This window comes from Aquarana catesbeiana, linkage group LG08, assembly GCF_042186555.1.
Source record: "Aquarana catesbeiana isolate 2022-GZ linkage group LG08, ASM4218655v1, whole genome shotgun sequence".
NCBI classification, from domain to species: Eukaryota; Metazoa; Chordata; class Amphibia; order Anura; family Ranidae; genus Aquarana; species Aquarana catesbeiana.
Window position 1 is genome coordinate 87,312,746 of NC_133331.1, and position 23,883 is coordinate 87,336,628.

At 40.1% G+C, this 23,883-nt stretch overlaps 1 protein-coding gene across 2 annotated transcripts in view; it reads left to right on the top strand.

The window, feature by feature from the left end:
• CFAP46 (cilia and flagella associated protein 46) overlaps positions 1 to 23,883 on the top strand; it is a 333,386-nt gene that overhangs the window by 284,645 nt on the left and 24,858 nt on the right. For both annotated transcript variants that reach the window (XM_073596084.1, XM_073596086.1), the window contains exons 53-57: positions 3,556 to 3,616; positions 9,906 to 9,941; positions 10,692 to 10,794; positions 17,010 to 17,122; positions 22,638 to 22,719. In XM_073596084.1, coding sequence (XP_073452185.1) covers positions 3,556 to 3,616; positions 9,906 to 9,941; positions 10,692 to 10,794; positions 17,010 to 17,122; positions 22,638 to 22,719 — 395 coding nt within the window. The remainder of the gene's footprint in view (positions 1 to 3,555; positions 3,617 to 9,905; positions 9,942 to 10,691; positions 10,795 to 17,009; positions 17,123 to 22,637; positions 22,720 to 23,883) is intronic.

Genomic DNA, 23,883 nt, shown 5'->3' on the forward strand with positions numbered 1-23,883 from the left:
TGGATAGATTTTTTGTGTGCTTACTAACGTGATTTTGATTGATCTGGAGGATGTGATATCTTTGTTCTTGAATTTTCATGTCAACTTCATTAATAAAACCATCATCGCTTACACAGGGGAATTTATAAAAGGAACAAAATAAGTAGAAATTATTCTTTAGATCCTTGTATGTGCTTTTGGATAGTAGTTTCGGGTCACCAAACTTTGGTCCCAAAGGGCGACACCTTTGTTTTTATTGCACCAAACTTTGGGGTTGATTTAATAAATCTGGAGAGTGCAAAATCTGGTACAGCTCTGCATAGAAACCAATCAGCTTCCATTTTTTTTTTTTGTCAAAGCTTAATTTTACAAGTAAAAATTAGAAGCTCATTGGCTACTATGCACAGCCTCACCAGATTTTACACTCTCCCAGGTTTAGTAAATCAACTTATACAAATTAAAAATGCAGCGCTGGACTGAGTGATGTAAGCGGGTAATGATAAACTCTATATGTCAATATAGCAAAATCACAGTGAAAAAATAAATAACAGTCATTAATAACAAAACAACCATTAATAACAAAACAACGGTGCATTGAGTGCTCATAAATCGTGAATTATATATTAAAAACAAATAAACCAAAATTTGTGTCATAAAAGTCCAAAAATTTTGATAGGTAGATGTTTTTGCTAGCAAAGAGAGACACACACACTGAATCATTTCAGAAGACAGTCAATCTTAGCTGGTCCGTTTGTCAGAGAACCTGAATTATTTAGCAATTAAGCATAAGCACAGCAGCAGAACAATAGTGAAGCAAGCTACAGTTCAACTTAACTTTTTCATAATAATCTGCTGCTATTGTGTTAGTGTTGTGAACTTGATAGTGATACTAGTGTTGCTAGTGTTGTGATAGCCTCACAGGCTGCCCGTGTTGTGGGGGGGATTTATTATTATAGATTCTATATTATAATGCCATATCAATATCTGACACAACTTCGTATGCCGCGCCCGCCATTGCACTTGGAGATTGAGAAACGAATGTGAAAGTTGGCTGACTGTTGGGGTAGAGTAGACTATTTAACATGAACGACGAAGATTCGACAAAGCAACTAAAAACATACAAACGTCAAATCTTTGGCTTATGGTGTCTGTCGAAAGTTCTAAGAAGATTCGATGGAGCAGCTAAACTGTACGACGCTGCAATCATACATTTCCGGTCAAATGCATCCACCCATAGGCTATAGAAAAATTCTAATGTTGGTTGACTAGTAAAATAATAAATATAATTATTACTAGTCATACAACATTAGAATTCTACTACAGCTAGCTTGTAGACAGAAAATTCGACCAGAAATGTACGATTACGGCGTCGTACGGTTTAGCTGCTCTGTCGAATCTTCTTTGAACATTCAACAGACACCATAAGCCTTCAATGACAGATTCGACCTTAATTAATTTGGATTTTTGGATGCATGCAATTTTTAACGAAAAACAAAATAAATAAAAACGAATTTCGGAAATAATTAAATACATTTATTTTTCGGATGAAAACGAAATTCCGAAACGAAATATTTTAGTGTGCACATGTCTAATAAATAGTAAGGAGCACAGATTGTGGTATTGAAAATATCAGGTCAGCATATTCAAACACACTACCAGAGTTTGAGTGTTAACGATATAGGTCAGGTGCAAAATGAGAAAGCACTCTGGCCTCCTGCATCACCTTTGCCACCACTTTATTTAAAAAATCCAATAAAATACTCACAAGAGTGTTAAAATGACAGATGTAATCATCCATCACATTCCATAGTCAAGACATCCTCACATCACTATCTTTATAATTATCAATGGAAGTACTCCTTCACCATATTGCTTTGGACCCATGTTATCTGATGTGTTTTGAGAGACAAGCCCGCTGTCTCAGAGCTTTAAAGGACTTGATTCTCAAAACACGTAACATGAGTTAGTCCTGTCAATGGGATGTAATGGAGGAATACATGTCTGTCATTTTAACACTCTTGTGAGTATTTTATTGGATTTTTTAATAAAGTGGTGACAAAGGTGATGCACAAAGCCAGTGCACTTTCTGTTTTTGTGATTTTGGACCAAATTACACTGAATAAATTGATTCTTGCTGATGGGATGGTCTAGAACACTGTAGATAGTAGCTAATGAAAAAAAACCTTTGTACTTTGTAAACTTGTCAATGCTAAATTTTGCATTTTAACTGGAGTATACCTTTACATTTGGCTGCTGCTCAGTTATCATTGGATTACAGTATTGTTCTTCGTGTGCTAGGTCTTTAGACTTTTTTTCTTGCATGCTTTGAACAAAATGTAACATCATACCTGTAATTTTAGTAGATTTACATCCATCTTTGAGCTGTTTAAACTTCTAAATAATCTGTAAGGCCTCATGTACGCTGCTGGTAAACGGATGTTTAGGAGCAGTTGGGTGTTTTTTTCAGCTGCCCCTGAACTCTCCTCTGTTATTTTATAGGTACATGTACACAGGGTCCTTTATAGTTGTTTCTAGGCAGTTGAGTTTAGAAACATTTTTTGGAAAGCAAAAAAATGCGTTCAGGACAGATGTTCAGAGGCATTTGAAACGCCAAATGCCTGTAACAGCTTGTAAACGAGGTAACTCACATTTAGCCACGTTTCGTTTACAGGCTTTTTTCATTTTTGGCTATATGGAAGAAAAAAAAAACGCTTCTAAACGCAAACACGGCTAAACGCGGCATGTAAACATGGCAAAACTGAAGTTTTAAACATCGGTTACTATCTGTCAAGTTAAATCATTCAGGAAAGGTTGTAAAAATGTCCCGTCTACATGAAGCCTAACTCTGCAGTCTGTTTGGGAACCCTGCATGAGGTTCCTTTTCTGTAGGTCCAGTTAGTTTTATTATGGGTCAGACATTTGGGTACCAACAAGCAGTGGCATTAGTTATTGATTCCTTATGGGATATATTGTATATCTGTGGTCAGATTTTAGTCTTTCAGGCATCTCAACAATTGAGGTTTGGAGCACTGGGAGGTTCTATTTCCTTTACCTTCATTACTGCTACTATATCCCCCCCCACCCCTATAATACTTGGTGCCAACAATGTTTACCACCACTGCCCCCACCTCTCCATTTAAATAGTGAGGAACCATTAACCAAGCTGACAGCATCACCTGCTTCCTGCTGCTTGTGTAGGTAAGGATCATAAATGCATATCTTGGCAACTATTGAGGACTATGGAATGGGTGTAGAGAAAGCTCAAGGATCCCACTCTACTTTCCAGCAAGCCACCTTCAGCTCAGGGCATACTGAGTGTGGTACATAGTAGTACACCCCTTCAAACATCCAACACAACGTATGAGGAGACAGCCAGCCATTCCCCAGTGCTCCAGAAAATCTGTATAATGTATAATCAACTTCACAGTCAACAATCCTGTCTGATGTATTTGGACCTAGAACTGGTCCTCAGTCATAGCTGATCATTGATCCATTTTGTTCCCTTAAAAACAGTAAATTTATATCAATTTAGCATTTAGTGGTGTTTAATACAGAAATGTTTGCATTTTTTTTTAGGTACCTATCAATCGAGAGCTGCTAGCTAACTGCATGCCAGTGGAAACCCACCGTTTCAAGTGTATCCTTAACCACTTCAATACAGGGCACTTTAACCCCCTTCCTGCCCAGGCCAGTTTTCAGCTTTCAGCGCTGTCGCACCTTAAATAACAATTGTGCGGACATGCAACACTGTGCCCATATTAAATTTTTATCGTTTTTTTTTTAGACAAATAGAGCTTTCTTTTGGTTGCATTTAATCACTACTGGGTTTTTTATTTTTTGCTAAACAAACAAAAACAATCAAAAATATTGAAAAAAAAACACCTTTTCTTTGTTTCTGTTATACAATTTTGCAAATGAGTAACTTTTCTTCTTCACTGATGAGGCTGCACTAATGGGCACTGATGAGACAGCACTGGTAGGCGGCACTGATATATTGCACTGATGGGCAATGATAAGCTGAAATAATGGGCTGCACTGTTTAGCAGTGTAATTTTCCCTGTAACTGTAAAGCCGGTTATCGGCTTTCCTTTCCTCAGACACTGACAGCACTGAGGAAAGAAAATGCCAATACCTTGATTTCTTTTTGTGAGGAGGTACTGTAAGTAAAACCTTGTACAAAGGGTGGCGGTGGACGTGGTATATTTGGATTTTGAAAAAGCGTTTGAGACCGTTCCCTACACACGGCTAATGTGTAAGGTAAATTCTACAGGCTTAGAAAGATCAATTTGTAATTGGATAGAAAACTGGCTAAAAGACCGAATTCTGAGAGTAGTGGTTAATGATTTGTACTCTGAATGGTCTAAGGTTATCAGTGGTGTAGCCCAAGGTTCAGTGTTGGGACCCCTACCTTTTAATATATTTATAAATGATATAGGGTCTGGGATTAAAAGTACAATTTCAGTGTTTGTTGGGGACACCAAGCTTTGCAGTGAAATAACGTCCTTACAGGATGTCTCCAACTTATAAGCCGAACTCAATGCACTGTCTAATTGGGCAGCTGTGTGGCAAATTAGGTTTAATGTTGATAAATGTAAAGTTATGCACTTGGGAGCTAAGAATATGCATGCATTATACATACTAGGGGGAGTACAACTGGGGGAATCCATAGTGGAGAAGGATCTGGGGGTTTTGGTAGATCATAAGCTTAATAATAGCATGCAATGCCAAGCTGCGGTTTCCAAAGCGAGCAAAGTCCTTTCTTGTATTAGGAGAGGTATGAACTCCAGAGAGAGAGATATCATTTTGCCCCTGTACAAATCATCAGTAAGACCTCATCTGGAATATACAGTTCAGTTTTGAGCTCCAGTTCTCAAAAAGGATATCAGGGAGCTGAAGAAAGTGCAGAGAAGGGAGACTTAATGCAGTTTCTGTCTCATCCCCAATAACACTATGGGAGGCTTATAAAGCTGTCCTCCGGGGTCGCGTTATTCGAATAGCGTCTCAACGCAAAAGAGAAAGGATTCAGGCCCGATGCAAGTTAGAGCAGAGCTTGGAGGACCGCTCGGCAGCCTTTAAATTAACCCCCACCCCTGCTAACTGCAGATCTTTAGACAAGGCCCGTACAGACTTGGATCTATGTCTGACAGACGAAGCGGACCGTACCTTACGTTGGGCCCGCCAGAAATGGTATGCTAAGGCAAACAAACCCAATGCGCAGTTGGCTAATAGACTGCGTACCTTTACCCCGAAATTTACTCCCATATCCTTGCGCACCCGCCATAACATCCTCACGGGAAACCCCCAGCGGGTCTTGGAAGAATTCTGCCATCCACTTACCAAGCTCTACTCCCCCCCAGATCACTCTTCAACACAGGGCCTGAATGCTTTTTTAAAAGAGTTATCTTCACCTTCCCTATCCGAATCCGAATGGACCGAGATATACAGGTCTCTGAATATCTCCCTAATGGACCGAGATATACAGGTCTCTGAGGTTCTCCAGTGCATTAAGGAACTGAAAGTGGGCAAAAGACCAGGCCCGGATGGTTTCACTGCTTTGTATTATCGAAAGTTTGCAGAGGTTCTGGCCCCACACCTAGCGGCTATGTATAACTCGGTCAAAGGAGGTCACCCATTTACATCAGACTTACTGACTGCCAACATAGTGATGATTCCTAAGCCAGATAAGGACCATTCTTCCTGGGCAAATTTTTGGCCAATCTCTTTAATTAATATTGACATGAAGATATTGACGAAAATTCTGGCCAATCGCCTGAATTCCTTTCTACCGCGCCTGATAAAAAAGGATCAGGTGGGATTTGTCCCCCGTAGACAGGCAGGATATGCCATTAGACGACTCCTCCAAATCCAACATATAGCACATGAAAGGTCCCTGGTGACAATGTTTCTTTAGATGTTAATAAGGCTTTCGATACCTTATCCTGGCCCTATTTGACACAGGTCCTCACTCACTACGGTTTCGGCACCTCCTTTTTGAGTTGGGTCTCAGCCATATGTCACTCCCTCCAGGCTAAAGTCCGTTATTATGGATATGAATTGCCTACTTTCCCTATTAAGAGGGGAACCCGTCAGGGATGCCTGCTCTCCCCACTCCTATTTATACCAGCACTTGAACCCCTGGCAGAGGCCATACGCTCTCACCCAGATATATCAGGAGTAGAAGTAACAGGCACCGCGCACAAACTGTCACTGTTTGCGGATGACATTTTATTAGCCATTACTAAACCCAGAATCTCCCTCCCCAATTTATTCTCTCTTAGACTCCTTCGCCTCGTTCTGAGGCCTCTCAGTTAACCCGGCAAAATCTAAAGCGATGTCTATCAACCTTCGGGCCCCGGAATTAGAATTCTTACAATCGGCATTCTCATTTCAGTGGTTAACCTCACTACCCTGTTTGGGTATTAAACTTACTCCGAGGTACTCGGGATTATACCAAGCCAATTTTCCTCCGCTTTTCCGAAAGCTGGAGGCTGTGCTTGCCTCTTGGTCCACACTTCCGATTTCTTGGTTCGGCAGAATAGCGACGGTACGCATGATGTACCTCCCTAAATTGCTCTATTATTTTAGAGTTTTGCCAGTCCATGTGCCCCCCCATATCATTCGAATACATCAACGTAAAATCATGCAGTTTATATGGGGCCCCAAGAGACCCAGGATCAAGAGGCAAGTGCTTTACGCGTGCAAAATCAATGGTGGCCTTTCAGTCCCTAAGCTGCAAGCATATTATACAGCTGCGGGTATCGCCCCTTATCTCACCTCCATGAGAAACAACAAATGCCACTATGGGCCACCATGGATTTAGTCGACGCACACCCAACGCCTCTAGCTTCTCTTCCTTGGCTTCCTAAAGCACATCGCTTCTCTACCATAGGTCCCTGTCTGGCTCACTCCCTTAACCTCCCTGGCGGTATGATTCTTTCGGATTTTAGGTGCTGAAAGCGGTACAATTATTTTGCATGGAAATTTGGCGTTTTATATTGTAGGTCTGTAAATCTTAACAATAACACACTTAAATCTGTCCAAACCAGAGTCTAGTAGATATCCCGGGTATGATAAAGTTTGAAACACAAAAACATAAATTATAATATAATAAATAAAAATAATTAATTTAAAAAAATTAAAAAAAATAGTAATAAAATAAATTTCCCCACAATTCACTATCGCTCAATTCTGCAAGTGTTCTAATTTACTATCGCTGTTTTCTAGCTGGTCTAAAGCCACTTTTGACGTAAAGGGACACTTTTTGGTTGCTATGGACAATCTCCAGTTTCCAGGCAGAAAGAACAGTGTATATCATGTAAAACTGCATGCAGGGCATGGGCCAGAGCACTGGGGACAAAAGGGATGTGAAATAATTTCATACAGTACTGTAATCTGTAAGATTACAGTACTGTATGTGTTATGATTTTTTACTTTTTTTGAATTTGCCGCCAGGCTCCGCCCCCGTGCGTTGCGCCGCTCGCAGGGAACGGAGCCTGGCACGGAGAGGCTTCGGAGGAGGACGGAGCCCTCGGACAGTGCGGGGGACATCGCAGGATCCTGTGGACAAGGTAAGTAACGCCGCCCCAGGATCCTGCAATGCGATCCCGAGTGTGGCTCGGGGTTACCGCTAATGGTACTGAATTTTAACCCCGAGCCACACTCGGGAATACCGCCAGGGAGGCTACACTGTGGGATGCGGTTAAGTACTCAGCAGGCCTAATTTTGCCTCATCTCCCACTACTTCGTCTCCTCCACTGCCCTTTATTTCAACCAGGTTGTGATAATCCACTGCAGTTTAAATGGTGGTCTGATAATGGCTTTACAGATATCCATTTGTTATTCACCCCAACCAAGATCATCCCTTTCGCTGCTTTAAGTTCCTCACACGATATCCCCCTTAAGGAGCATTACAGTTACCTTCAAATTAGACATTTTCTCCAACAGCTTACAAAATCCCATTCTTCCCCATTTACCATGACCCCATTTGAAAGCCTTTGTAGATCGCGCCCCCAATCCTCGGGTCTGATTTCCCTCATATATATCGCTATAATTAATTCCAAGACACCACCATTGAGACCCTACCATCTCCAATGGGAGGCCGAGTTCGGGAAACAATTAGACCCGGAGGACTGGCAAAGTATGACTGTTATGCTATCCAAATGCTCTAAGAATGCTCTCTTTTTGGAGAACGCTTACAAAGTCTTCTATGGATGGTACTATACCCCAGCTAGATTAGCAAGCTTCATCCCATCTTATTCCCCCCTCTGTTTTCGTGGGTGCTCACAGGAGGGCACGATGACGCATATCTGGTGGACCTACCCCAGGGTTTGCAGATTATGGGTCAGAGTATACGCACTACTACGCAATCTTTTTAATACCACTATAAAGTGGGACCCTTTTGAGGCCCTTTTATGGAAACCGATTACAGAACTTCTTCGTCCTGAACGCCAATTAGCAGCACATATTTTTACTGCAACTAAATTGACCATAGCAAGGGCCTGGAAAACTCCGAACCTTAGCTTTGAAGCAGTTAAAAATAGTGTGAATGATATCATGGTACATGAGAAACTTACGGCCATATTGTTGGACACACATGATAAGTTCCTCAGGATATGGCAACCCTGGGTGACTCATAACCGTCCATCAAGATTTGACCTAACTCTTCTTTCCCTATAACGAGCCTCCGTTCCCCCCACCCCAGGGTCCTCCCCTCCTTTCCCACCCCCCTCTTCTCCCACTTTCAATTTCTCTTTCCTTCTTCTCATTCAGGCCCTTGGGCTTAATTCTACAGAGATTGGATATTTAATGTAACAAAAAAGTTATTACATACAAAGGGATGTTATCTTCTTTGAAGTTATTCAATTTAATCTGATTTTATTTCTGGTTCTTTTTTTTTTTTTTTTTTTATGCAATGTTACGTATCACAACAACATCTCGCTATGCACCCTTTAGTTATTTATGAGTATTTGCAAACATAATATTCTGTGCTTACAGTTTACCGCTATGTCAGTAAATGCGAGATGAAGACACTGCTTAGTATGTCGCCTGGCCTCGGCTTTGAACCGCCTGAGACCAGGCTTAAATCCTTGAACATCAGTTCTACCTGCCGGATATGGGCAGTCTTATACCTGTTAATTCTTGATGTATCCATCACTGTTTTGTACTATTCTGTTGATATATATTTTCAATAAAACTCTTTGTACAAGAAAGTGCAGAGAAGGGTAACCAAACTGATAAGAGGCATGGAGGAACTCGCCTATGAGGAAAGATTAGAGCAGGGGTCTCAAACTGGTGGCCCTCCAGCTGTTGTGAAACTACAAGTCCCATGAGGCATTGCAAGGCTGACAGTTACAAGCATGACTCCCACAGGCAGAGGCATGATGGGGACTTGTAGTTTTGCAACAGCTGGAGGGCCGCCAGTTTGAGATCCCTGGATTAGAGGAACTGAATTTATTCTCTCTTGAGAAGAGGAGATTAAGGGGGGATATGATCAACATGTACAAATACATAAGTGATCCATATAGTGAACTTGGTGTGGAGTTATTCACTTTAAGGTCATCACATAGGACAAGGGGGGTACTCTTTACGTCTAGAGGAAAAAAGATTTAATCTCCAAATACTAGCTGTACAAATGTGGAATAGACTTCCTCTGGAGGTGATATAGCAGATATCGGGGTTGATTTACTAAAAGTGAAGAGTGCAAAATCTGGTGCAGCTGTGCATTGTAGCTAATCAGCTTCTAACTTCAGCTTGTTCAATTAAGCTTTCACGAAAAAACCCTGGAAGTTGATTGGTTACTATGCACAGCTGCACCAGATTTTGCTCTTTCCAATTTTAGTAAATCAACCCCATTGTCTTTTGGAGCAACTGCCATGCTAATCATATCTTATTATTGTGTTTTTTTTTTCTTTAACAACATGTAACAGATATTGTGGATCCTTACAATGAAATACTAGAACCAGGTAAGGATGTACACTGTTAGAACACTAGAGTAATAAAGGCGTTCTTTCTATTGCTCTGCACATTATTCACAAATAGCGTTTGTGCAAAGTAACAACTTCATTAAGTGCCTGCTCTCCTGCTGACTAAGCTCCAAGTCAATCTGGTTGGAGGTTACACAAAGTTAAGGACTCTACCTCTGCCTCCCAGCAGCGGTCAGGCCTGGCAATAGGCTGTTTAGGCACTGCTGCATCGTGAGAAATAGGGGAGAGAATCACGTGCCCCTCCCATTCCCTGAAGGTACCAGGGGTGTCAGGTATTGAGCAACAGGTTGCCCCAACAGGTGGTCAGAGCAGCAGTAAAGGGAAGTATAAGCAACAAAAAGCAATCTTTTGAGTTGTCTACCTAGCACTGCATGGGCAAAGCACAGGTTTACTTTAAAGTTATTACCCTAAGTTGTGTTTTTATGCCAAAATGTTTATGTAGATCTATTCCACAGCTAACACAGGAACAGTTTATTTGTTCCATAAAGATAACTTAATCATGTCCTTCTGCAACCTTTCTATCTTCTATCTTGTCATTCCACACAGTACAGATGATGCTGCAGTTATTTCATATCAATTTGTTAGGGTCTAATGTTGGTAAATACAAGGAGACCTTATTTGTCTTCGTATTATTCATTGTTTCACACATGCCAGAAAAACAAAACAAAGTAAATGCTCTGTATTAGAGCTGAAACGCTCAATTTTCTGTTTATTGTGTCTCATTTTCAGAAACATTCAGCCCGGCCTACAGAATGAATGAGGTGCTTGTAAAATACGGACAGCAATTTACAGCTCATTGGGAAGGAATTATAGGCAGCACACGTGTGCCCAGGTTTGTTCTCTATGCAAGATACAGCAATTGTTTTTTTAGCGTCGATAAAAGCTAGTCAATGTACTTCATTGTTATCTTTTAATTGTTTTGAGTTGACTGTTGTATTGATGTTTTTACAGTCAATATTGTATAGTCCTCACTGAAATGAAAGGTGACACTAAGACAAGCCAGACATGTTCATTTCAATTTTGAAAGCCACAGTAGAGATTAACAAATGTAAAGTGCTTGTCCAGACAGTTTTGTTTTCTTTCTAGTTTTGATTAGTGTAGAGAAGTGGTAGAACCTCTTTCAGACATTTGCTTTTGTCATTGTTGCTACAGGGTACCAATAGGTCTCAAAAACAAAACACCTAGGAATTAAATGATTTCAGAGCATCTACAGTGCCTTGAAAAAGTAATCATAGCCCTTGACATTGTCCACATTTTGTCATGTTACAACCAAAAACATAAATTCGTTTAATTGGGATTTTATGTGATAGACCAGAACAAAGTGGCACATAATTGTGAAGTGGAAGGAAAATTATAAATGGTTTTCCAAATTTTTTTCCCAAATAAATATGTGAAAAGTGTGGCGTGCATTTGTATTCAGCCCCCCTGAGTCAATACTTTGTGGAACCACTTTCACTTCAATTACAGCTACAAGTCTTTTTGGATATGTCTCTACCAGTTTGCACATCTAGAGAGTGAAATTGTTGCCCATTCTTTGCAAAATAGCTCAAGATCTGTCACGTAGCACTGTTTAATCATCAAAAGAAAGGGTATGGCACAACTGCAATTCTACTAAGACATGGCCATCCACCTAAACTGACAGGCCGGGCAAAGAGAGCATTAATCAGAGAAGCAGCTAAGAGGCTCATGGTAACTCTGGAGGAGCTGCAGAGATCCAAAGCCCAGGTGGGAGAATCTGTCCACAGGACAACTATTAGTCGTGCACGCCACAAATCTGGCCTTTATGGAAGAGTGGCAAGAAGAAAGCCATTCTTAAAAGCATAAGAAAGTCCATAAGAAAGTCCCGTTTGCAGTTTGCAAGAAGCCATGAGGGGGACCCAGCAAACATGTGGAAGAAGGTGCTCTGGTCAGATGAGACCAAAATTTAACCATTTGCCTAAAAGCAAAATGCTATGTGTGGTGGAAAACTAACACTGCACATCACCCTGAATACACCATATCCACCATGGTAGTAGCAGCACCATTTTGTGGGGATTGTTTTTCTTCAGCAGGGACAGGGAAGCTGGCCAGAGTTGATGAGAAGATAGATGGAGCCAAATACAGTGAAATCTTAGAAGAAAACCTATTAGAGTCTGAAAAAGACTTGAGACTGGGGCGGAGGTTCACCTTCTAGCAGGACAACAACCCTAAACATACAGCCAGAGCTACAATGGAATGGTTTAGATCAAAGCATATTTATGTGTTGGAATGGCCCAGTCAAAGTCCAGACCTAAATCCAATTGAGAATCTGTGGCAAGACTTGAAAATTGCTGTTCACAGACGCTCTCCATCCAATCTGACAGAGCTTGAGCTATTTTGCAAAAAAGAATGGGCAAACATTTCACTCTCTAGTGATGCAAAGCTGGTAGAGACATCCTCAAAAAAACTTGCAGCTGTAATTGCAGTGAAAGGTGGTTCTACAAAGTATTGACTAAGGGGGGCTGAATACAAATGCACGCCACACTTTTTACATATTTATTTGTAAAAAATGTTGAAAAACTGTTATCATCCTCCTCCCACTTCACAATTATGTAGCGCTTTGTGTTGGTCTATCACATAAAATCCCAATAAAATACATTTACGTTTTTGGTCGTAACATGACAAAATGTGGGAAATTTCAAGGGGTATGGATACTTTTTCAATGCACTGTATGCATTCTCTACACATTTAAAAATATGTTTATGTTGCCTTCTATGTCCCTATTAGAAGCATTTCCCTTCACTTCCTGACCTGATGAATAGTAACGCTAAGTCTCCCCAATGGGCAAACAACACTAGAATAACAATGTTTTGGTTGGAGTTCCATTGTAATAGTTGCAATTAATAAAAATCGGAGCATGTCTAGGGAAAGATTAATACTAACTTCACTTAGCAATTAAGGTTCACTGTTAACAATGTGTCCACTATTGGATCACATTGCATTTTCCACAATAGGATTTTGGAATGGTACAAGTCAAAACTTAACAAAAAGGAGGTTTGGGACTTTAAATGAGGCTATTGACTTGTTGAGGTTTGATTGTTGATATCTTTTATTGGCATGGATGAATATATAACAATGGTACAAAACATGTTTAAAAGTAATTTCATATATATACACATGCACACATGGCATTGACATTGTAAATTCATAGATATACACATGTCAGCTTGGCAGCACCTGACAATATTGAATAAAAAAAGTTGGTAAAATTGTATAAATTCATATATATATATATATATATATATATACACATGTCATCTTGACAGCACATCACAAAATTGAATAATTATTGTATAAAATGATATAGACATAATTGGAGATAGTAAATCTGAATTGAATCCTATTAAAGGCATTAGACAACCTTTCTGGCCCTTGCCCCACTATATACCATCGTAATCTATTTTATGTAAGTACCCAGGACTGGCAATCCTGTCCATTCCTGCTATGTTTAGTGTAACATTAGATTATGCTATGTGCCTCATATAAAGTCCCAAATACCCCGCTTATTCTACAAGTCAAAGGTTGTTGGGAGTTTTATCAATAACGCCATAAATAACCAAATATGTACCTCTGTATTAGAAATGTTTTAGTTTGTGGTTTGCATTATTCTTTTTGAGATATATATTTTTTAATAGTAAATAAAGAAGGCACTACATTTTAGGGTGTAAACTTCTCTAATAATGTGCTATAACTTTTTTTTAGTGCTATAGAATTTAGTAAAACAAATAGATATTTATGATCAAATTGCAGCCCAAACTCACAAATCCAATATACCGCCCACAGATCCTGGGCCGTATTCACTTCAGTAATGGGTGCTAGTTACCCCTGCAATCTATCACTTATGCACTTGCAAGCACTTGAGAGAAACGTGAAGCCACACAAAATTGATTTGTCCAGACGCAACTGTGACATTCCACCCATGACCTCTTCTCTGACAGGTTCTGCCCCCTACTTGGGCTTAATTGTAGAGCTTTGGTGTGTAACTTCACATTTTTCCTTTTGAAATATTAGTTATTGGGCAAAATGGGAAACCATTGGGCAGTATGGGGGCAGGTTCTAGTATATTCAGCTACCTTCTTGTCCATTAACAAATTCAAGTACCAGTTACAATGTTAATCAATGTGGAATATAAGTAATGAACAACTAGAACACATAGACAGTAACTCATATTAACAACTGCTCAAATGCTGTGTTGCATTGTTAAAGGTGTGCACAGGAAATATCTTACATTTTGTTTCCTTCTACTAAACCTTATCAACATTGTAGGCAAATTTAGGAAAACCTCTCTTAGCCCAAAATGGCTGTTTACATTCACTATATAGCCAAAAGCTTGTGGACACCTGACTATCACACCTATATCAGCTTGTTGGATATCCCATGCTAAAACCATGGGCATTATTATGGACTAATTCCCTCTCCCCTTTGCAGCCATAACAGCCTCCACCCATTTGAGAAGGCTTTCCAGAAGATTTTGGAGTGTGAGTCTGTGCAAAATTTTGCCCAGTTAGCCAAAAGAGCATTTATGGGGTCAGGTGCTGGTGTTGGGGTAAGAATACCTGGTTTGCAAACAGTGTTCCTATTAAAGTATTACTAAAGGCAAAACTTTTTTTTTCAGTTTTTGGGTGGAATGGAGATGGATTAGAACACCTATTAAAAAATTTAAAAAAATTAAAAATGTTGGGTTGTCCCCAAAAAAGTAATAGAGGGGAAATCTTCCAATGGGGTGACTAATCCTGGTGACCTGGGGGCCCCAAAGGATTCCCTTAAAGCGGAGGTTCACCCTAAAATAAAAAATGACATTAACATTCTAAAAAAAATATAAAAAAAATTTGAAAAAAAAAATGTTTACTTACCAGAAACCCCTGTTGCTAGGCAGTCTTCCTAATCTGCCTCTTCCTATTCAGCAGCGCTGTTCTGTTACTTCCTCCTCTTCTGTGAGCTGGCCCGTTGTATTCTGGATTATGTGTGTGTCCCAGAAAACAACAGGGCCATTCACAAAGCGCCGCGCAGTAGGAAACAGGCAGTGAAGCCGCAAGGCTCCACTGCCTGTTTCCCTTAGTTAGGATGGAGGTGCCGGGCACCCGATCCAATGGACGGATCGGCCTCTGGGGGCCAAAATCGCAGGCTCGCTGGACAGGTAAGTGCCCTTATTAAAAGTCAGCCGTTACAGTGTTTTTTTTTTTAAATGGCCAGACCTGCGCTTTAATTTGCAGGAATTTCCTCTCACTACCTGTTTTGGCTCTGAGATGGGACACAGATGACAAAAAAAAAAAAATCTAATGGGTCTAAAAAAAAATCTAACTCTCCCTTACTCTATCCAAAATGATAAAAAAAAATGTTTGCCTATAGTTCTACTTTAATCCCAGAGTGTTTGAATGGGTTGAGGTCAGGGCTCTATGCACACCACTCAAGTGCCTCACACTAAACTTGTCAATCTATGTCATCTATGGAGCTGGCTTTATGCACAGGGACACAGTCATGCTAGAAAAAAGGCCTTGCCCAAACTGGTGCCACAAGCACACAATTCTAAAAATTAATATGTATGATGTAACATTAAATAGAAACAACTTAACTTAATAAATTGCAAGGGTTTGAACAAACGTTTATCTATTTTGGTCAGGTTGCTCTTATCTTTACTGCAAATGTGAACACTATGGGGGAAATTCATAAAGGGTGCCCCAGACAACCTTTAGATATCTGTAAAGCTGCTGCAATTAAACCGTCGGTGCTTGTGCCCAATTCATGAACCTGTTGGAGCCCAGCACTGAAGTCTAAGAATCCTTATTGGACCTCTGTACACCGGCTGCTCAAGGCTGGTCTTAATTATCGCCAATTTCCTAATCTGTGAACTGGCAATAATTCTTTAAAAATCTTGCACTGCCATAGTGGCAGGTTCTCAAAGTGGCAGTAGTTAGAATTATCTGAATTTGGCACACATGTCAGCAATGATACTAATGCCCCGTACACACGAGCGGAATTTCCGTTGGTAAAAACTTGGATGGTTTTTCTGACGGAATTCTGCTCAAGCTTGGCTTGCATATACATGGTCACACAAAAGTTTGCTGAACTTTCGACCGTCGAGAACACGGTGACGTAACAACACTTGGTCGAGCCGAGAATATGAAGTTCAATGCTTCCGAGCATGTGTCGAATTGTTTCCGAGCATGCGTAGGAATTTTGCGCGTCGGAATTTGGTACAGATGATTGGAATTTCCTATCGGAACTTTTTCCGACCGAAAAATTGAGAACACGCTCTCAATCTTTTGCTGGTGGAAATTCCGCCAGCAAAAGTCCGATGGAGCATACACACGGTCGCATTTTCCGACCAAAAGCTCTCATCGGTCTTTTGCTGGCCGAATTTCCGATTGTGTGTACGTGGCATAAAGCCGCGTACACACAAGCGGAATGTCCGACAGAAAAAGTCAGACGGAAGCTTTTCATCGTCTATTCCGATCGTGTGTATACTTCATCTGACTTTTTTTTTTAGAAAATTCTGACGGACCTAGAAATGGAGCATGCTCTAAATATCTCGGAACCAATTCCTATCGGGAAAAACGCTCGTCTGTATGCTGTTCCGACAGACCAAAAACAACGCATGCTCTGAAGCAAGTACGAGACGGAAGCTATTGGCTACTGGCTATTGAACTTCCTTTTTCTATTCCCGTCATACATGTTGTACGTCATCTCGTTCTGGACGGTTGGACTTTGGTGTGACCGTGTGTATGCAAGGCCGCTTGAGCGGAATTCCGTCGGAGTTACCTTGGAGTTTATTCCGATGGCAAAACCGGTTGTGTGTACGTGGCATAAGACTGTGCTTTCCCGAAATAGGTGCAGGTAGTTCTAATAGAAACTACTGCCACAAAAGTGTTGTTAATGCTTTATTGAATTCCCCAAATTGTCTTAAATTGTGGACTGTTGTGGAAATTTTTATATACATATTGTGGGTGTTAATAATGCAACATTTTATGTAAAGTAAAAATATTCATGCTTCTGAAATAAAACAACTAAAAAGATGACTCTTTTTTTCAGCCATGCAGAGTGGGAAAATCTCATGACCAGTTGCAGTGCATTCATTTTCTATGGCGCAGAGAAATTTCTGGCTCATGTAATGCTGGATAAAATTCTTGTCATGGATTTTAAAGGTGAGCATAAAATACAAAAGTAACTTCTGAAACTCTGAACGGAATTGATAATTATATGGCAAATAACTGCTTCTTTAAAATTTAATAAAATGATAATAGTAAACAGGACAAATAGAGAGGGTGAATCTCTGTAATGGGGACAGAGACAGTAATACAAATCTTCTAATCCGTCTCCACTCTATTCAGAAATAAAAAAAAAAAAAAAAAAGGTTTAGCCTTTAGTTATACTTTAACCTACTGTAAATGTATTACAATTAATGGAAGATAGCAGGTAAAGGACTTGTAATGCCGCGTACACACGAGCGGACTTTACGGCAGACTTGGTCCGGCGGACCGGGGTCCGGCGGATAATTCAATCGTGTGTGGGTTCCAGCTGACTTTTTTTCCCCAAAAGCTTGACGGACCTAGAAATGAAACATGTCTCAAATCTTTCCGACGGACTCGAGTCCGGTCGAAAAGTCCGCTTGTCTGTATGCTAGTCCTACGGACAAAAACCGACGCTAGGGCAGCTATTAGCTACTGGCTATGAACTTCCTTGTTTTAGTCCAGTCGTACGTCATCATGTACGAATCTGTCGGACTTTGGTTGATCGTGTGTAGGCAAGTCCGTTCATTCGCCTACGCACCGCCGGACCAAGTCTCCCGGAAAGTCCGCTCGTGTGTATGCGGCATTATGGTTACGAAATATATTGTGGGTTTTTTTTCTTGTTTTTTTTTTTAAGATTATCCTAAATTTGACCTGCAAATCATAAATGGGTATAAATATGACAACAGATTTCCAGCAATGATTTATAGCCAAAATTTTAAAATAATTGTAAAAAGAAAGTTTTATGATAGCAAATATAGGTTTCACGTCATCATAGACATTTCACCATAACCTAAAAAACTATTAGAGTAATACATTTACATACATTTTGATTGTTGTTAACAGGTTTAAGAACCCCCCCCCCTTTAAACCTGCAAGAAGTATCCCCCTGGCATACGTGTACCACGTATCTTTTAATAGATTTGATGCTATAAGAGATTAGAGTAGGGGAGGTAGACAATGTACATGAATCTTCCAATTATCATTTCTAGTTTTTCAGACATGTCATATTAAAGGTGTTCTCTATTCCTGGGTATCTCCATGCTGTGTGTAGGTTACCCTAGCAGCTATAGGACATTAGCTTGATAAACATTAGTAAAGTCAGGCACTGTTCTTATATAGACTAATAAGTATAGACCAAACCATGTGTACAATGATTTGACCCCTCATCTGATCAATGCTCAAAAAAACTCAGTACGAATAATATCATGTGACCATTAAAATCATAAAATTAATAAATAACATGGGTGAAGATGCAAATCACATAATACCGCATCCATGAATTCATGTGCCACAACCAATGCTGAAACTTGTGCAAAAAAATAAGACAATAAAGTCCACTATAGTGTTCATTCTTTATAGCCTATCCACCATACTATGTAAAACGGAAATCCTGAGGACCTGAATCGTGCTCTTCTTCCAAAAACAAACAGGTGCTCCACCACATGCGACAATATAACTACACTCACCAGAGCCCCAAGGTCATTAAGACCAATCAAGCATTTTATTAATTAACAGGATTTAATAATCAAAAATTCTTTAAAAGTTCTGACACTTCTTCAGTGGTGGTGTTATCCCATCAGGCAGATGGCCCCAAGTACCAGGAAATGAACAGATAACAATATGATCGTGCAATACGGTTTCATCAAAAAAATATGATCATAAAAACTCTCTACACAAAATTTGCTTACATTAAAATATGCCCCGACCCGCACCAGCTCAATCAGTCTGCACAATGCCACTGGCAATCCAAATACCACTCCAGAGGACCTTCGCCCCGCTGTTGCCTAGTAAGGCCGGCATGCGTTCCACTGAAAACCCGATATAGGGCACTTTCACATTGAGGCACAGGGGCGTTGGTGGCAAAGCACCACTAGTTTTCGTGGTGGTTTTCGGCCGCTAGCGGCACGCTTTTAACCCCCGCTAGCGGCCGAATAAAGGGTTAAAAGCGCCACTGCCGAGGCACTGCCCGTCAGGATTAATTTATGAAATGTGTGCTAACAAGAATATTTCTTGTTTTTCTTCTTTTATTTCCAACATGCCATGACAGTTGAAAGCTGAATAATTGATAGGAAAAAATACCTTTACCTGTTGGCATACTTTTTATACATAAACCACAGAGTGTTGTCCCCGTAATTCCCTGTATTAAGGTTCGGGGTGTGTAATGCGTTGAACCTTGGTTTCTGAGATTTCCTGTTTACCATATTCCAGTACTTAGAGAGGTTTATGTGATAGCATTTGTAATAAATAACAGTACAGTGACCGAAATGATAAATCATCCCAATCTGCACGGAGATGACCTTCTCTTACAGCAAGATAAGATCCATTAACCTTATCTGGACAACCTTCAGCAGTGGTGACACACTTTTGAAATTGATAAATAATAGCAATGTGCAAGCATTTCCTTTACAGGACTGCCATTGGCAACTCTTCCCTTTAATTACTGACATATCATATACTGTAAGTAAATAGGTTTGGTCAGTAAGTTACCTTTATTTAATCAGTTTCAGCACTTCAGTAATCCATGACACTTCAGTGTCAGTAATTAGCTGAACTGGCAACTCTGCTGCTGTGTTAGTTCGTTTTTTCATTTAACATATTACACATATTTTTTGCATGCATTTGCTAAATTTTGCATACATTTCATTTTCTGTACACAGTTCTGAGAAAAGATGTTATGCACGCTTAAAATGTAAATTAGTCTGCATTTTAGGAACCATTTACACAGAAATTCAGGAAATTCATAATGCAGGCAGCTCCCCTATTTGTAGATATGTATTCTCCACGGATTGATCATTATTGATAGAGAAAAAAATAACCTCTCGGTCAGTGGCACAGGCTAATTATAGTCAGGTGTAATATTCAGTTTGGGTATGAGCTTGACTTGCCCTGCTAATAGTAAAAAAAATAATTCAGAGAGTTTTGGTAGCTGCACCTCAGAACAGAATTCCGTTTAATTGCGATTGAACCAATCAAAAGAGATTTTAGTGAACCAAGTGGCAAATAAGGACCTTTGTACTGAGAGAGTATGAAGGTTGCCATTAATAAACTCATCTTCTAAAAATACTAGTCATTTAGCTGTCTTGCCATTCTGAAAATGTTTGTTGCCTGGCAGTCATTCTTTCAGAATCACTTACAGTGCCTTGAAAAAGTATTCATACCCCTTGAAGTTTTCCACATTTTGTCATGTTACAACCAAAAACGTAAATGTATTTTATTGGGATTTTATGTGATAGACTAACACAGAGTGGCACATAATTGTGAAGTGGAAGGAAAATGATAAATGGTTTTCAAAATTTTTTACAAATAAATATCTAAAAGTGTGGCGTGCATTTGTTTTCAGCCCCCTTTACTCTGATACCCCTAACTAAAATCTAGTGGAACCAACTACCTTCAGAGATCACCTACTTAGTAAATAGAGTCCACCTGTGTGTAATTTAATCTCAGTATAAATACAGCTGTTCTGTAGACCCTCAGAAGTTTGTTAGAGAACCTTAGTGAACAAACAGCATCATGAAGGCCAAGGAACACACCAGACAGTCTTAGAAGAAAACCTGTTAGAGTCTGCAAAAGACTTGGGACTGGGGTGGCATTTCACCTTCCAGCAGGACAACAACCCTAAACATACAGCCAGAGCTACAATGGAATGGTTTAGATCAATGCATATTCATGTGTTATGCCGCGTACACACGGTCGGACTTTTGGACCGGACGGGTCCGACAGACTTTCCAGCGTACTTTTGCCGGACTTTCAACGGACTTTATAACGAACGGACTTGCCTACACACGATCACACCAAAGTCTGACGGATTCGTACGTGATGGCGTACACGGGACTAAAATAAGGAGGTTGATAGCCAGTAGCCAATAGCTGCCCTAGCGTCGGTTTTTGTCCATCGGACTAGCATACAGACGAGCGGATTTCTGGGTCCGGCGGAGTTATGACGTAAAGATTTGAAGCATGTTCCAAATCTAAAGTCCGTCAGATTTGCGACGGGAAAAGTCTGCTGAAGGTCCGGTGAAGCCCACACACGATTGGATTATCCGCCAGATTTGGTCTGTCGGCGTCCGTCAGAACCAGTCCGAAAAGTCCGACCGTGTGTACGCGGCATTAGAATTGCCCAGTCAAAGCCCAGACCTAAATCCAATTGAGAATCTGTGAAAAGACTTGAAAATTGCTGTTCACAGACACTCTCCATCTAATCTGACAGAGCTTGAGCTATTTTGCAAAGAAGAATGGGGAAAAATGTCACTCTCTAGATGTGCAAAGCAGGTAGAGACATCCCCAAAAAGACTTGCAGCTGTAATTGAAGTGAAAGGTAGTTCTACAAAGTATTGACTCAGATGGGCTGAATACAAATGCCCCCCACACTTTTCAAATATTTATTTGTAAAACATTTTGAAAACCTTTTCATTTTCCTTCCATTTCACAATTATGTGCCACTTTGTGTTGGTCTATCACATAAAATCCCAATAAAATACATTTACGTTTTTGTTTGCAACATGACAAAATGTGGAAAATTTCAAGGGGTATGAATCCTTTTTTAAGGTACTGTATATGGAACAGACATGCAAGTAAAAGGTGAGAGTGAAGAGAGAACATACAATCTGCAGGTAGCTTTTCTGAAGAAGGTCAGCAATAGTAGCGTCAGCTATACTGTAGTTTTCCCTTAAGATAACAAGACTTGTCATAGATTGCAAAAGGTTACAAAACATTTTCATTATTTAACAGGCAGAAAATTCACAAATGGGAGGAATTCAGCACTATATCTACTCCAGCGTCATAGGCAAAACTTTTTTTTCCATTTTGGATTTAGTAAGAGAGGGTTATAACCCTTGTTGGTTTATTTTTTGCCATCTGTGCCCCATTGGGGGAATTTACCTGCACTTCCTGTCACATAGCCAAAACAGGAAGTGGGAAGAAGTCCCTACAAATTAGGGGAATCCCTTGGGGACCCCCAGGCGACCAGAACCAGTGTTCCCGTTGGAAGATTTTCCTCTATTACTTTTCTGGGGACAACCCAAAATATGTGATTTGCTTTTACTTTCAATGATAACAATAAACAGGACAAATAGGGAGGCTAAGGCCTCGTACCCACGGTACGATTGTTGGCAGGGGATTGTCTGTTGACAGACTGTTGTCCTAAAATCTTACCGTTAGTACGCTCCTTTTGACAATTGTTGTCCAATTTTCCACCAACAAATGTTGGATGACAGGCTAGTAAATAGTAAAAAAAGCTGGCATTTGTTCTAATCCCTCTCCACTTAATCCAAAAATAAAGAAGAAGTGTTGTCTTATACTTTAAACACCAGCTATCGTTCTTTCCTTTGGTTCATTGTCTTAAATAAACCAAAGACAGAAGAATTAACGTAATTTACATTTTGACATTCGTACTGTATATATACTTTTTTTCTATGGAATGTCTTTTTCAGGCTGTCAGTTGATGATTCTGATAGACCAGATGCGGACAAGTCAAAGTTTTTCAAGGCAATCAACAATCGATGCACAAAAGAGGTAAGAATGTTGACTAAACTAGTAAGTAAATAAATTTAGATATTCTGGCTTCTCTCAGGGTTTGTTAGAAGCTGCAGCAAGTCAGATAGAACCCACATCATTTCCTGGCTGGAAGACATCCAAGAAAATGTAGCATTTTCCTCGCCAGCCCTACTGTTTCTAGATTTCAGTTCTTTCAATCATGGGGCTCAGCATCACATGTGGGTGTTACCTAGGGCACTCTGCATGCAAATTCAGCCATATTACCAGGTGAATACAGAGATGAAAAGCTTTAAAAAAGAAAACTGATGTCACATCTAATGATTGGTAAGCTGCAATATATTACATTTTGCATTTTTTAACCGCTTGCTGACCAGCTGCCGTCACTATACTGCGGCAGGTCGGCACGATCCCGCGAGGCGTTGTAGCTATACGTCAGCTCCTTTAAGCGGGATAACAGGCACGCGCACATGCCCGCTGCACTGCGGGGATGCCGATGCTGGTGGCTGATGTTCACGATGACTGCAGGCCACGAGCAATCACGGGCACGAGACGCAGAACAGGGACCTGTGTGTGTAAACACATAAATCCCTGTTCTGTTCTGTGAGGAGAGACGATCTGTCATTTCCTCTAGGTCAGCCCCCCCCCCCTCTACAGTTAGAAACACACACAGGGAATACAGTTAACCCCTTGATCGCCCCCTAGTGTTAACCCCTTCCCTGCCAGTGACATTTTTACAGTAATCAGTGCATTTTTATAGCACTGATCGCTGTATAAATGTCAGTGGTCCCAAAAATGTGTCAAAAGTGTCCGCCATAATGTCGCAGTCCCAATAAAAATCGCAGATCGCCTCCATTACTAGTAAAAAAAAAAATAATAATAATAAAAATGCTATAAATCTATCCCCTATTTTGTAGACGCTATAACTTTTGCGCAAACCAATCAATATACACTTATTGAGATTTTTTTTTTTTTTTTTACCAAAAATATGTAGAAGAATACATATCGGCCTTAACTGAGAAAAAAATTTGCTTTTTTAAAAAAAAATGGGGATATTTATTATAGCAAAAAGTACAAAATACGTATTGTGTTTTTTTTTCAAAATTGGCGCTCTTTTTTTGTGGATAGCGCAAAAAATAAAAAACGCAGAGATGATCAAATACCACCAAAAGAAAGCTCTATTTG